Source organism: Aspergillus aculeatus (genome assembly GCF_001890905.1).
Source record: "Aspergillus aculeatus ATCC 16872 unplaced genomic scaffold ASPACscaffold_10, whole genome shotgun sequence".
NCBI lineage: Eukaryota > Fungi > Ascomycota > Eurotiomycetes > Eurotiales > Aspergillaceae > Aspergillus > Aspergillus aculeatus.
The window spans coordinates 363018-376551 of NW_017962985.1; the positions used below are offsets into that span (position 1 = coordinate 363018).

At 51.4% G+C, this 13534-nt stretch overlaps 6 protein-coding genes across 6 annotated transcripts; 4 read left to right on the top strand and 2 right to left on the bottom strand.

The window, feature by feature from the left end:
- Window positions 1-1694: 1694 nt before the first annotated feature.
- Window positions 1695-6010, top strand: ASPACDRAFT_30615 (uncharacterized protein; the record flags this gene model as incomplete). The annotated part of the gene is made up of 8 exons (XM_020199747.1): window positions 1695-1782; window positions 1853-2256; window positions 2298-2909; window positions 2976-3146; window positions 3201-3272; window positions 3329-4286; window positions 4325-5505; window positions 5594-6010. 8 exons carry the CDS (start codon window positions 1695-1697, stop codon window positions 6008-6010), a joined length of 3903 nt encoding a protein of 1300 aa, XP_020055047.1.
- Window positions 6011-7911: 1901 nt separating this feature from the next.
- ASPACDRAFT_1871020 (thiamine pyrophosphokinase-related protein) lies at window positions 7912-8962 on the top strand (the record flags this gene model as incomplete). The annotated part of the gene is made up of 2 exons (XM_020197965.1): window positions 7912-7952; window positions 8032-8962. 2 exons carry the CDS (start codon window positions 7912-7914, stop codon window positions 8960-8962), a joined length of 972 nt encoding a protein of 323 aa, XP_020055048.1.
- ASPACDRAFT_121270 (DNA-directed RNA polymerase core subunit RPB8) lies at window positions 8842-9928 on the bottom strand. Its single transcript, XM_020196426.1, has 2 exons — window positions 9474-9928; window positions 8842-9363 (listed from the first exon to the last, which is right to left on the bottom strand). The coding sequence occupies exons 1-2, from the start codon at window positions 9803-9805 to the stop codon at window positions 9258-9260; spliced, it is 438 nt and encodes a 145-aa protein (XP_020055049.1). The 5' UTR covers window positions 9806-9928; the 3' UTR covers window positions 8842-9257.
- Window positions 9929-10145: 217 nt separating this feature from the next.
- ASPACDRAFT_52944 (elongator complex protein 4) lies at window positions 10146-11403 on the top strand (the record flags this gene model as incomplete). Its single annotated transcript, XM_020202675.1, has 2 exons — window positions 10146-10632; window positions 10694-11403. The coding sequence occupies 2 exons, from the start codon at window positions 10146-10148 to the stop codon at window positions 11401-11403; spliced, it is 1197 nt and encodes a 398-aa protein (XP_020055050.1).
- Window positions 11404-11441: 38 nt separating this feature from the next.
- ASPACDRAFT_44339 (uncharacterized protein) lies at window positions 11442-11745 on the bottom strand (the record flags this gene model as incomplete). The annotated part of the gene is made up of 2 exons (XM_020201406.1): window positions 11442-11629; window positions 11688-11745. The coding sequence occupies 2 exons, from the start codon at window positions 11743-11745 to the stop codon at window positions 11442-11444; spliced, it is 246 nt and encodes an 81-aa protein (XP_020055051.1).
- A 542-nt stretch (window positions 11746-12287) lies between these two features.
- ASPACDRAFT_30483 (tRNA splicing endonuclease subunit SEN34) lies at window positions 12288-13328 on the top strand (the record flags this gene model as incomplete). The annotated part of the gene is made up of 2 exons (XM_020199733.1): window positions 12288-12822; window positions 13006-13328. The coding sequence occupies 2 exons, from the start codon at window positions 12288-12290 to the stop codon at window positions 13326-13328; spliced, it is 858 nt and encodes a 285-aa protein (XP_020055052.1).
- Between the last annotated feature and the right edge of the window lie 206 nt (window positions 13329-13534).

The following is a 13534-nucleotide window of genomic DNA, read 5'->3' on the forward strand; positions in this document are numbered from 1 at the left end:
TGAGACGGGAATTTGCGAGGGTGTTGGCGAAGCAGGCCCGGACCATAACCCTGCAGTTGGCTTCGGAGTACAGCCGCCGTACGCAAAGCCCTTGTTAGGTGCAATGGCCACTGCGGTAGCACGGTGAAGGTCACACTGACTTGAATGCTCAACCCAAGACCACGCTTGACATTTTGTTGTTTGACCGCACCAGCGCTCACACTCGGCTGCTGTTTCGATGTGAAAACTGTAAGTGATGGGGGCGCTGCTGAACCAAGCAAAGGTCGCGTTATGGATGTTGGCCCAACACTCAGCAGTGCCTTCGACGCCAATAATGGCTATGGCAGTAGCAAGGCAGAGAATGCGGACAAAAGCCATTATAAGAGATGCGTTCACCAAGGAAATAGAAGGAAAAGATACAGTGGAAGAGAACTTGTCTAGAAGACGATATATATAGAGAGAAATCGTGTGGGATCGAGTATTTACAGATCTGAATATGAACGGTAGTGTCATGTCTTGGTATGGAGTGGAGCATGACTACAGAGACCCCACCAGGAAGTTTCGCTTGGTGATGAAATAGTGCGCCACAATGGGTACCGCTAAGGGGTCTTTATGTCTTAATGCGAACAGTCTGTTCTTGGAGATGGTTTCCTGATTGAAACAGACTAGGAATTAGGATTTGTTTACCTTACCAAACAATAGCCTGATACAATTTTAATGAAATTGCTCCATTTTGTCCATTGTGTAGGAGATATCCAGAAGGATGAAAAGGTTTGTGACATATTCGCTCGCATTGCGCTGCAAAATTAATTGCATTCAATAAAGAGGGTTGCAAATCACTGCATATAGGCCTGAGAGCATTGGAACAAAACCAATCTCTTTTACATACCTTTAGGTAATTGTTTCCATCTATTGTAATGAAGTACTGACCACTCGAGAGAAAGTTCTATCGTTGATGTTTTGGCATTAACTGGTGGATACAACAATCGCATAAATCTATACAGACATCTAACCGCGAAGGGAAGAGAATCCTGCAAGAAAAATTGAGCGTGGCATGCTATCGGAGCCCTAAGACTTTAACACCCCTGGCGTGGGCTTGCGCAGGCAGATTCCACAAGTTGACTATCTGGACTAATTATATAGTGACTTCGCGTACCCGACTCGGATAAAGACAAGTGAATCTCACCATACTTATTTCCCTGTTGCTTAGCATACTAAGAATGGACCCGGAGAATTGGTCCTAACTCCTTGTATCCAGGAACAACACACATACGGCTCTCATTACCAGTAGTTTTGTGGATCTGGTTATATGATCTACTGGAGCCAGTCAGTACGGTAGTGGAACAACTTGCACACTAGAAGTTGAAGCTATACGGTATTTGGAAACTGGCATCTGGCATTCATTTTCCACATAAACTCCTCATTCTGAGTCAATTAGGCGCAAAGTTTCTGGTCAGTCTTCTCGAGCCCTTGGACAATCTACCTCTGTTTGGAAAAATTGCTAATGATTATTCGCATATAAATAGGGTAACCCGCTCCTCATACTATCCTTAATCTTCAGTAAAAGTTTACTATCTCTCTCTTATTTTCTTTCTTAGTCTCTCATTAACATACGCTCCTTTTTCTCCCTTCATCCTCCAATTCTCTATTTCTCTGTGTCGTTGGTCTCATTGCTCCGTCTTATTTGTTTTCCACATGCCGCTGAGCAACGAAGTATGAGGCCCATTTCTCTCGTTATATGGGCCTCATGGCTCGCTTTCAACCATGCGCGGGCAGCAGCTGTGTTCGCCCACTTCATGGTAAGTCAAAGATATAGAAGACACTCTAAGTTTTGTGATGGAGAAGACTGATCAAGTACTTTGACTCTAGGTAGGTAATGTTCCTACATGGGATGCTGCCACCTGGGAAGACCACATGCTCTTAGCTATAGATGCTCATGTTGATGCATTTGCCCTCGACATAGCTAATGGCTGGTATGCCAATGAGCCTTCGTTGGCCTTAGCATTTGAGGCCGCCGAGACTTCTGGTTTCCAGCTCTTCTTCTCCTTCGATTACGCCGGAAATGGTTCATGGGCGCAAGAGGATGTCATCGCCCTGATAAGTCAATACAAGGGCTCAAGCGCTTACTACCACTACAATGGCCAACCATTCGTCTCTACATTCGAAGGCCCCGGCAATGCCGAAGATTGGGTGACTATCAAAGTTCAAACAGGCTGCTTTTTAATCCCCGATTGGTCTTCTTTGGGAGCTATCCCAGCCGCAGCGGCAGCAAATGGAGTTGCCGAGCAGTAAGTCGGAGTAGTATTGTATCACCCAAGGTTGACCTAGCACTGACGTGGGCACCCTCGGGTTTCTTAGGCTGGGCTGGTTGGCCGTGGGGAGACTCGAACATGACCACATTTGTTGATGCTTCTTACATCGAAACGCTGAATAGTTCCGGAAAGCCTTATATGATGCCAGCTTCTCCGTGGTTCTATACAAATATGCCCGGCTACGACAAAAATTGGGTCTGGAGGGGAGACGATACGTGGTACCAACGGTGGATTCAGATATGGTATATGCAACCTGAATTCGTTGAGATCATCAGCTGGAATGACTATGGTGAGTCTCATTATATTGGCCCACTCGATAATAGCTCCTACGGCGCCTTCGCAGCGGGTCGAGCTCCCTACAACTATGTTGAGAATATGCCGCACGATGGCTGGAGGGAAGTCCTTCCATATATGATTGACACATATAAAAATGGTCGAAGCTCTGTTAGTGAAGAGAAGATTGTGGCGTGGTTCCGCACCTCGTTATCAGATGACTGCAATCGCCAGTGGACTACTGGAAACACTGCTTCGCAGTTGCAAGAGGAATTTCCGCCTGATGAGATTGCGCAGGACCGTCTGTTCTTTACCGCGCTGCTTGCCTCACAAGCAGAAGTAATCGTGCACTATAATGCACCGACGAATGTGATCGAAGCTGACTGGGACTTCTTACCCCCTTCCCCGGAGGGATCTGGGGGTGTTGGTCTCTATCATGGGAGTGTCCCTTTGAAGCATGCGCAGAGAGTCACAATTGAACTTGTGCGTGACGCCACCACTTTCCTCACTCTAACTCCAGTACAAAGTATATCGGCGGATAATTGCGTTAATGATCTCACCAACTGGAATAGCTATGTGGCTGTTAGTGAAAGCATTGAAGTGACGGAGGAATATGCTGCTTTCCATCTCAGTCAGATGATCTGCACGGCTGGCTACAGTGTTGGTGACTTTGATGAGCTTTGCCGCTTTACATGCTCTTTAGGATACGTACGTGATCTTGGTGCCATGCCACCGTCTTACTATTGAGACTGACCAATTATTAGTGTCCAGTTGGGGCCTGTGTTTGTACTAATCTAGGCGTGTTGACCAGTTTCCCCAATGCAACAGGAGAGGTAGGATATCCTGCCAACGGGGATGCCAATTGGTCTGGCCTCTGCACTTTCGCATGCAACCTCGGGTTCTGCCCTAGCGAATACTGCTCCAAAAGTGTACAACCTCAATATATACCTAGTGTCTCACCTTTTACACCCTCCGCGTGTGTGTCTGGCACAGGCAACGGCAGTTTCTCCGGGCTCTGCAGCTATACCTGCAATTTTGGGTTTTGCCCCGAGAACCACTGTTCCTGCACTGAAACTGGAGCCTTGGTAACGGCTCCCTCCATTGTAAACGAGACCGGGGTCTCTTTGATTGGCTATGACTCCGACTTGTGCAAATGGTCCTGCGAGCGTGGATACTGTCCTGATACTGCCTGTGCACGCGCGGTGTTCAGTTACCCTGACAATTCATGCAGTGCCGCCCAAAAGTCTACAATCGAGCTTGAGATGACCAACGCGATCTCTCTGGCTTCCTTTGCTGCATCCGATTTCCAGTCCGGCCCATACTACGAAGCCTTCTTTCCCGCTAGTGTGCGGTCCAGCACGTTCACGGCGGACGCCGCCAACGTGTTCGCAAGGTCCGCCAAGTTGCTTTCTGGCCAAGACACGCAGTCAAATGGCGAACCGTATAAACTGCAAATCACCTGCCATAACAAAGGCCTGTGCGTCAAGCCAGGGCAGGAAATAATCGCATACATGAACGATGGGAAACGGACTATGAACTTTTGCAACCGATTTTTCGTGGCGGACACCGACCCCGACAGCAATAATAAGATTACAAGTACCGCCGCGAGGTTAGCTAATTGTGGGACTTTGAATCTGCGCAAATGCTCTCGGTCACGCTCCACAGTCATCGTCCATGAGTCCATGCATACACGATATGTTATGGGTAAAGACACACAGTTGGGTCTCCCACAATCCCCAGGTCTGCGATGCGCTACTAAGAATCATCTACTAGGGCCAATGATTATGCCTACGGCATCAATGGTTGTTTAAGCCTCGCAGCCAACACATTCACCCGAGCATGTCCGGCATACAAAAATCTGCCGAACCTGTGTCCGGATCCCACCACCGGACTAGATGGGCATTGTGATAAGAGCTATACCGCAATGAACGCTGACTCCTGGGCACTGACGGCTGCTGGCGCTTACTATAGCGCTCAATGTAGCCGAGAATTCCCCATTTCCAATGAGGTACCTACCACACTCAACCTTGCTTCCCACTTAACAAAGCGAGACACAGGCGATTCAGGCGCCTGCAATCTAGTAGATGATTTCATCCTGTGGGATGTCTATGATAATTCGGATCAGGTGACCGGCCTAGTTCATTTTGGGGATTCATTCGCGGCAGGTATGGGCACTGGGCGTACACCTTGGACTTATTGCCGCGTGGGCAGTGAAAATTACGGCAAGCTCCTTTACAACTACTTCGATAACACCAGTCTTCCCTATCAAAACTATGCATGCTCAGGAGACACTACAGTTGGACTGGCTGACAAAGTCAGCGCATGGACAGTTACATCGGACACGAATGTGGGGACGCTGACGATGGGAGGAAACAACCTCGGCTTCGACGACATTGTTTACTATTGTATCCTGACTCCCAACTGGTGGCGCTGGGCCAGCACAAACAAGAAATGGTGTGAAGAGTCCAAGTCCAAGGCCCGCGATCTGATGGCCGACGATAGCGAAAATGGCCTGCAATCACTACTCACGGCGGCATACCTGAGCATCATGAACAAGGCGACCAACGCCGACTTCCGGCTTTATGTCACGGGATATCCTCGTTTCTTCAACAACGAGACTACCACCTGCGATTATTCTTCTTTCCACTTTTGGTGGGGTAAGTACAATGGCGCCTGGGACCCACGCATCGTGTACTTGACCACCGCCATGAGGACAGAGATGAACGGTTTGGTGCAACAGGTCAACTCGGTAATATCAGCCGCAATCAGTGAGGCTAACACTGTCTTGGGGAGTGCCGGTGTCGTGTATGTCGATGTCGAACCTTACTTCGAGGGACACAGGTTCTGCGAGGATGGTGTCAAAGAACCCGACTCCAGCCGCGATGCGACGTACTTCTTCCTCAGCAATTGGAAAGACGTTATGATCGACAATCAAGAGACAGTAAGTTCTTCGTCTTTCTTCTCTCTATCGCCGCTGCAGTTTCCCACAAGATAGGCCACTAATTTGTGTCTGGTTGACACTTGCATAGACCACTTCTGCCGAGATCGCTGCCGAGGTGGCGACCATCATTGCGGATGGGCTCACTCTCCCCGACGCGGCCACCTGCAACACCACCTTGGGTACCGACCCTGATCCTTACGCAGTAGCCATGTGCCGGTCTGCCCTCCGGATTGCGGGCGATCCAGGGGGTCAGGAGTCCCAGCTCTTTGCCCAGGCTCAGCTCGACATCGCCAACAAGAATTATTCCAGCCAGGATATCAGTTTATGGGTGCCGGTGAACCAGATCAAAACCTTTCATCCCAGGAGTAATGGCATGCTCGCATTTCGCGATGCTGTAGTGGCTGCACTGGTCTTCTTGCGCGATGTGCAGCGTGAAAGGAGAGCTGCGCAGGACAGACCTATCAGGACACACTGGGTTCCCGTGGCATCGAGTTTCTTCGACTGATATAACTTAATCTTCTTTGCGAATGATATAAGAGCCTCTGTCCCCTCTTTATGCAATTCTGTAGAAATCAATACAAGTGTGATTACAACTTTGATTCAACTGTCTGCAAGCAAGCGAAGATTTAAACCAACTTGATCATCGCCCTCATGTCTCACCGTGTTACGAGTACTCCATATGGAAAGCTGCCCTGCATTACCTCTGCACCCGGTAAAAACACCAAACCAGTGTGTCTGTCATCGCCATAATCCCAAGCCCTGACGGCTATTTCACTGAGATACTCTGGGTCTAGTGCTTGCAAGACTCCCCTTAAAAACGAGGTTCGATGGAGGTGTCCTTGGACCTTATGACCTTCTTTTTATATGTGAAGGCATAACGACGTTTTCGCCTGGAAACAAAGGGGAAAAACCAATATTATAAACAAGCTGCCTTCCCAGCTAGAACATGCCTGCATTGGGCAACTTCGAAGGCGCTCTTAGTTACTGAAGTGAGAAGCAAAGTCAGAAAGAAGGGTGCCGGCCTGGTATAGATGATAGTCCTTAATTTCCCCTAACCAGTCACCTGAAATCCAAGCCGAGTTCACATTCCTGGACGCTATTTTCGGTGGTATGTGCTTAAATTAACGTCGACACGTAAGCGTAGTGCTACAAAAGTATTTATCCGCTTTGCGCGTGTGGTTCAGGAGGATCATTGCAACATGCAAAAATAAAATCTTTTGTTCTGCACTGAACCTGAGACAATTTCAATCTCACAGCTGACTTAGCTAAGCACAGGCTTGTTAATTATTTCTTTTCTCTGATTGTATTTATATTAGAAAAACCCACTCTCTAATTGCTAAAGACTAGGCTAACAATGCTCTCAAGTAACCGGAATTGTAGTCTGTTTAGTACCGTGAGATCTACGCCTATACTGTCGGTTGGCTTGGTAACAAGAAGTTAAATATACTAATTAATCTTGTTAGAATAATGACATTCACACTGTCAATCAAGAGCCCGGAGAAGCCCTCCGGATAATGATCTCAAGACCCATAGTTCTAATGCAAATTGTTAATCAAATGGTTTTCATCAGCATCACTTGTGTAGACAACATCCTATACAATATCTAAGTAGTACAGTATGTATAATGATCTACACTGATATAACTTACTACATCGGTCAAAAACAGGTAATGTGATTCTATAGTGCTTTGTAATTGTAGGTGTAAGGGCTCAACCAGCCCTTCCAACCTTCGCGAATAATCTATATATAGCGGGCCTCAGGCACGAATCACGTAACAACCAAGCGAGCAGACCGCGATCTGCCATAAGGGCGGCGGCTGCCTCGCGAATTAGGCAAATTAGCAACAACACCATAAGGCAATATTGGCACCTTAGGCCTCGCGAGAGACTATTCGTTCATCACGCTATTTTACTTACTTTAGTCCTTATAGTAGGCATAGCACCAGTATAGTGTACCAAGATTTGGGGACCACAGTAGAATAGTATTTTAAGTCTTTATAAACAAAAATACTAGGCTTCCTCCAAAAGGAAAGCTAAAGAAAGTCTATATCTGGGGTTTTTATAATGTAATATAAAGCTAATTTACTAATCATTAGTTTAAAATATTTTATATATCTTTAAATCTTGACTACTGGACGAGCTATATAAGTCTACTAATACCAATCAATATTTATTTATTTAGATATCTTCTTAGCTAAGGAAATAGCTGAATAGAAAAGGGTATACTGTTACAGTGTTACCTTCGCCTTCTCAATTTTTATTATTCTGCCGGCAGATTTGTTCTTGCAGAGGGGCCACTATATCCTTCCGCAAAGTAACCTAATAACAGCATGACTCAAGCATAGACTGTTTTCCCTGCATTTTTGTATACCACCCAGTCCATTCACAACTCTACCATCAAACCAAAATGGGCAAGTCCAATCTAGAGCTGGTCAAAGAATGCGACCGGTAATTGCCTTGCCCCTCCGACCCCTCCCCCTTCACTGTCCATCGGAATGCTTACTTACCCATGATCCCACCACGGTAGATTCCCGTACTACCAGGATGACCCCGCATTCTACACCGCGCACCTGGAGAACTACCACGTCTTCAAAGTCAGCGGCTGCGACGCCGTGTTGGGTTACATCCTCAACAGCGTGGTGCAGCGCTTCCCCTGGCCGGCCGAGTTCTGGGCGGTCGACTCCACGACGCGGACCGTCACCCTCGTGACCGGCGCCGATGCGACCCCGGCGCAGCGCAGTCGGCAAGTCGCGCAGACTCTCGCCGCAGCGGTGGAGCAGGGCACGTTCGAGATCCTGCGCGGCTGGCGCGACGAGCTCTACCCTATCTACGGGCCAGGGGGCGAGTTCCTGCTGGAGATGGAGCGCTCGGCCACCCCGCTCTTCGGGGTGGTCTCCTACGGCATCCACGCCACGTGCTACGTCGAGGACGACGAACAGGGCCTCCGGATCTGGGTGCCGCGGCGCTCGCGCACGAAGCAGACCTACCCGGGGATGCTGGACAACTCCGTGGCGGGCGGGATGAGCTCCCACGAGCGGCCGTTCGAGTGCCTCGTGCGCGAGGCGAGCGAGGAGGCCTCGCTGCCGGAGGCCGTGACGCGCGCGAACGCGCGGGCCGCCGGCTGCGTCACCTACTTCTACGTCCGGAGCTCCAAGGCCGGCGGCGAGACCGACCTGCTGCAGCCCGAGGTCGAGTACATCTACGACGTGCGGGTCGCCGCGGACATGGTGCTGCAGCCCTGCGATTCCGAGGTCGAGCAGTTCCACTTGCTCTCGGTCGAGGAGACCCAGGCGGCCCTGGCGCGCGGCGAGTTCAAGCCCAACTGTGCGGTCGTCTTGATCGATTTCTTCATCCGCCATGGCATCCTGACCGCCGAGAACGAGCCGGATTTCTTGGAGATTCTGGCCCGGATACACCGGCGCTTGGAGTTTCCCACTGCCTCGCATGCGACGAACTAGAAAGAAAGAGGAGGCGAGACAGATAAAGGCATGTATGAGAGCGAAGCAGCAGCAGCAGGGAATGTACACAACATGTCATAGAATTTAGTGGTTCTCTATTTCAATATACCCAAATTTCACCAATCGAACGCCGGCGCTGCAATCGAAGGACCCCAATCAAATGCAATCAGACTTTTTTCTGTTTTTCAATCCACTTTCCCAAATACTAATCGGACTTCGAGCGCTTCTACAACCCAGAATAGCTTTAGGGAATCAGAAAACAAACGTCAAAGACGACTCTCGTCCTTTGCTGTCCTTATTTCTTAAGAAGAAGGTAGACATAGTCGATCCGCAAGGGTGCCAGCTTCTTGTAGGGACCTTCGAGGTAGAGCAACAATCCGCCAAAGGAGGTGAAGACAGCCCTGGAGAGAAGAGAGATCCGAGGTTAGTCATAGTCACAACTTCCATGAGATCAAAAAAACCCCCCACATGTCGCCATAAAGATCCCAGTACCAGGACACCAAGAACTTACATATTTCCCGCAGTCGAGCTCTCCTCAAACCGGTAGACCTTGCCGTGGCAGACGTAATCGTAGTCGTTGGCCAGGGTCTGCTCGCCCATGCCGACCTCCTTCCAGCCCGCCTTGGCCCCGGAGTCGTCCTTGCCATCCAGCGACAGAGTCGACGCCAGCGCCATGTTGAGGGACTCGCCCACGACGCAGGGGTACAGCTCGGTGTTGACGTCGAGCGTGAAGGTCGTGAAGTTGTCCGAGGAGGTACAGGTCAGGCGCGACACGCGGTCATATTTCTGCTGGTTGATCGCCGTGATGGTGAAGGTGTCCTCGAAGAGTAACGGGTCGGACATGGTGGGCAGGTTTCGTTGCACACCGAGTTTTCTTCGTGTAGAGAATTGCGACCTTGGTTGTTGGTGTGAAAGGTGTGTATAAGCCGGTCGATAGATGAGAAGCGAGCGCGCGCGCGGAGGGTGGAAAGATCCAGAGTGAAAGAAAGTGAGGAGTTCGCGCGGGAGAAACCCGACGACAGCTTTTTTGGTAGTAGAACTTTTAGTGCCGCCGTCCTCGCCGCCGCCGCCGCTTTTACAGTACCTTTCCGTGCATTGCCCCGCAGCCAAATCTCAAAGCTTGAAGAAACAATTTCATGCGCGCTTCAGCTGAGTTGCATTTACCACAACAACATTCTCAATAATGTCTTTTCGAAAGAGGAATATTGGATTATCGACTGGAGGCGATCGGACTGGGTCCGTCAATGCCTCTGCCGGGCTGCAGCAAGCGACGTCTGCTGCTGCTGCTGCTGCTCCAGAAACCACACCGGGCGTTCGCCCCTCCCCCGACGATGGGCGACCGACGACGTCGACAGGAACACCGTCGCTTGATAACATACTTGCTGGACATGGAGGGCTTCCTATTGGGAAGACGTTGCTAGTGGAAGAGAATGGGACGACAGACTTTGCGGGAGCTTTGCTACGATACTATGCGGCTGAGGGCGTTGTGCAGGACCACAGAGTCCATGTCGTCGGGATGCCCGAGCAGTGGGGAAGAAGTCTTCCGGGGCTTATAGGGCCAGCTGATGCTGTCGATGATAAGCAAGACAAGCGCAAGGGCGAGCGCATGAAGATCGCTTGGAGGTACGAGCGACTGGGGGAGTTTGGAGCAGGAATTGCAGGGTCAAGAGGTAATTCGATCTATGTCCATGGGTGTGAATGAGGCGCATTGACAAGTGATAGTGCCTACAGCTACTTCCGGGGACCAGAGTCAGCCGACTGCAGACGGAAGTCCGGACAAGCGACCTGCGTTCTGTCACGCTTTCGATCTGACCAAACGCCTCACCCACCCCTCCATCACCAATCTCAACTACATCCCGCTCACCCCGTCGAACGAACCCTTGTTCACGACCATCCACAAACGCCTTGATGCTGCGATCGCTTCGAGCCCTCCAAACACTGTCCATCGCATCGTCATCCCGTCTCTCCTGAACCCCACGATATACCCGCCCGAATCGAGCCAGCCTGATAGCGTTCTGCCGTTCCTCCACTCCCTCCGAGCACTACTCAACACACCCGGCGTTCGAGCCACGGCGATGATCACAATTCCCTTGTCTCTGTTCCCTCGTGCCACGGGCCTCGTTCGATGGATGGAACTCATCAGCGACGGCGTCATCGAGCTGTGTCCCTTCCCTCACTCAGCCGACGCGCTCGCCACCTCCGGCGCAGCGACGTCCCACGAGGAGCCTCCCCAAGGAATGTTGAAGACCCATCGGCTACCGGTCCTGCACGAGCGTGGTGGCGGCAGCGACCAGAACGTCGGCCAGGACTGGGCCTTCACATTGAGCCGGCGGAGGTTCGAGATCAAGCCCTTCAGTCTTCCGCCCGCCGAAGGCGACAAGGAGGGCCAGGACGGCGCGGTTTCCGGCAACATGCCGAAGAAAGCGGATCTAGAGTTCTGAAGTGTTGGGTGTTTGTTTGAATGCAGACATCTTCGCGATTATTCCTCGTGTTCCGATCCTCGCATCATATCGTCCAGCTCGATCTGCTCGGACATGGCGGGCCCGGTGTTGACCATTGTGCGGAGATAGTGTCTACCGTACGAGTCGATGCCCGGTCCGGCGGGCGAGGCTGCGAAATACGATCGCAGGCGGCGGTTCCTCATGCAGGACGAAAGACCCAGCCATGCTTTACGGTCCCGTTAACAAATAATTCCGATGCAGAGAAGTGGTGAAAGTGGACATACCTAGAAGCAACAGGAGGGGAGTGAAAAATACGAAGAATAGAAGCAACAAGAAGCTCATTTTGACGCCTAATGATCCTCGTCGTTCGACAATCAATCACATCTTCTGGTCGCGGAAGAGCATCCATCAGCAATGTGCCCAGTGTATGGTGGCCCGTGCTCATTACTAATCACACATGGTCGGCTAACCGTAAGAGGAAAGGTCTCCATTGGGGCAGCTTCTTTAAGAGCTTCCATCCCACTAAATCTTTTTTCCTCAATTCTTGCTCTTCCCGCCAGAGAACAACACGGACTCTGCAACACTTTCGCAGTCTTTGCGCTGCTAACGCATAGGATGCTTATGCGTTCTGAGTAGATGGTAAGCCTCACTTTGTTTTTCTTTTTTTCCCTCCCTTTGCATGATTATATGAACTACTATAATCTGTCAATCCCCTGAAGCTCACAATAATCTCATTTAACGAGCATATGTGATTGAGAAACGTATTGAAAATGATTTGCAATGCCTATCCTGCTGTTGATTCTCTGCATCACTCCTTGAGTCTTCGAGCTAACAGCGCCTCAGTTACAACAGAGATTTACTTCCAATAAATTTTTACCTTCCCAATGGAATCAGACCCTCCCCTTCCCGTCCCGATCTCGTATATCGCGGGTAGCTACTTTCTCTTCTCCATTGATGCCGTCACGTATCTGAGACGCGAGCACCACATCTGCGGCGTGCTCACCGGCACCCTGCCGCAGATCCCCCAGCAGAATGTGTTTCTGGGGTTGCCGCTGAAGCTGATGCCCGAGGAGGCGCGGCTGCTGGTGGAGAAAGGTGTAGCTTGCATTGTAGACGAGGTAAAAGCGCAGCGCGAGGGCATGCGCGCCCTCCGTGAGGCCGACCGCCAGAAGTATCGCCGCGAGCTAGAATCCCAGGGCGCCCACGCCATGCGGCTGCAGACCAACCGCAAGGAGCAGCAGCGCGAGGAGGCGCTGAAGCGGGTAGATGCGAAGAAGACGGCCGCTAAGAAGAGGGCTGCTGCTGCTGCTGCTGCTGCTGCCGCCGTGGGTGAGGGTGAGGGTAAAAGTGCTGCTGGTACAGGGAGCGATGAGCCCGCACCCCCAGATACTGCTCCAGCTCCAGCTGAAGATACCCCAAGTACCACCACCTCCCCCTCCCGCCGCACTTCGATAACATCCACATCCACACCCACGCCCACAATCACAATCACAACCACAACCACCGCCCCCTACGGCACAACAATGGGCATCACCCCCGCCACCTCCCACCCACCACTCCCGTATTCACCTTCCACCTCAGCAGTCCTCCCCCCGCCCACAGTGCCCCCCTCCTACCCGCTCTTCGCCCACCTCCACGCAGAGGGGTACTACCTCTCGCCCGGCCTGCGCTTCGGGTGCCAGTACCTCGCGTACCCCGGCGACCCGCTGCGGTTCCACTCGCACTTCCTGGTGGTCGGGGCGGACTGGGACGAGGAGCTGGATCTGATGGCGGTCGTGGCCGGCGGACGGCTGGGCACGGGCGTTAAGAAGGGGTTTCTGATCGGCGGGGCGGCGCAGCAGAGGACGGATGAGTCAGGCCCGGGTTTGGGGCTGGGGGATGCGGGGAGTGTGCGGACGTTTAGTGTGGAGTGGGCTGGGATGTGAACTCTTGGTGTTGGTGTTGATATCGTGGAGGGTTTCCCGTCGATACTGATATGTATCGGTGTGGATGCTTATGGTGGCTTGGTTGCATGCCTGATTCCTGTGAGGCATGGAGTTAGAGCTCTGCTGCGCTGCACCGTTGCCTATCCGCTTCGAGTTGATTAATCCTCCTGGTGATGGGTGACGCACTTCTCTCGGTTAGCAGAGAG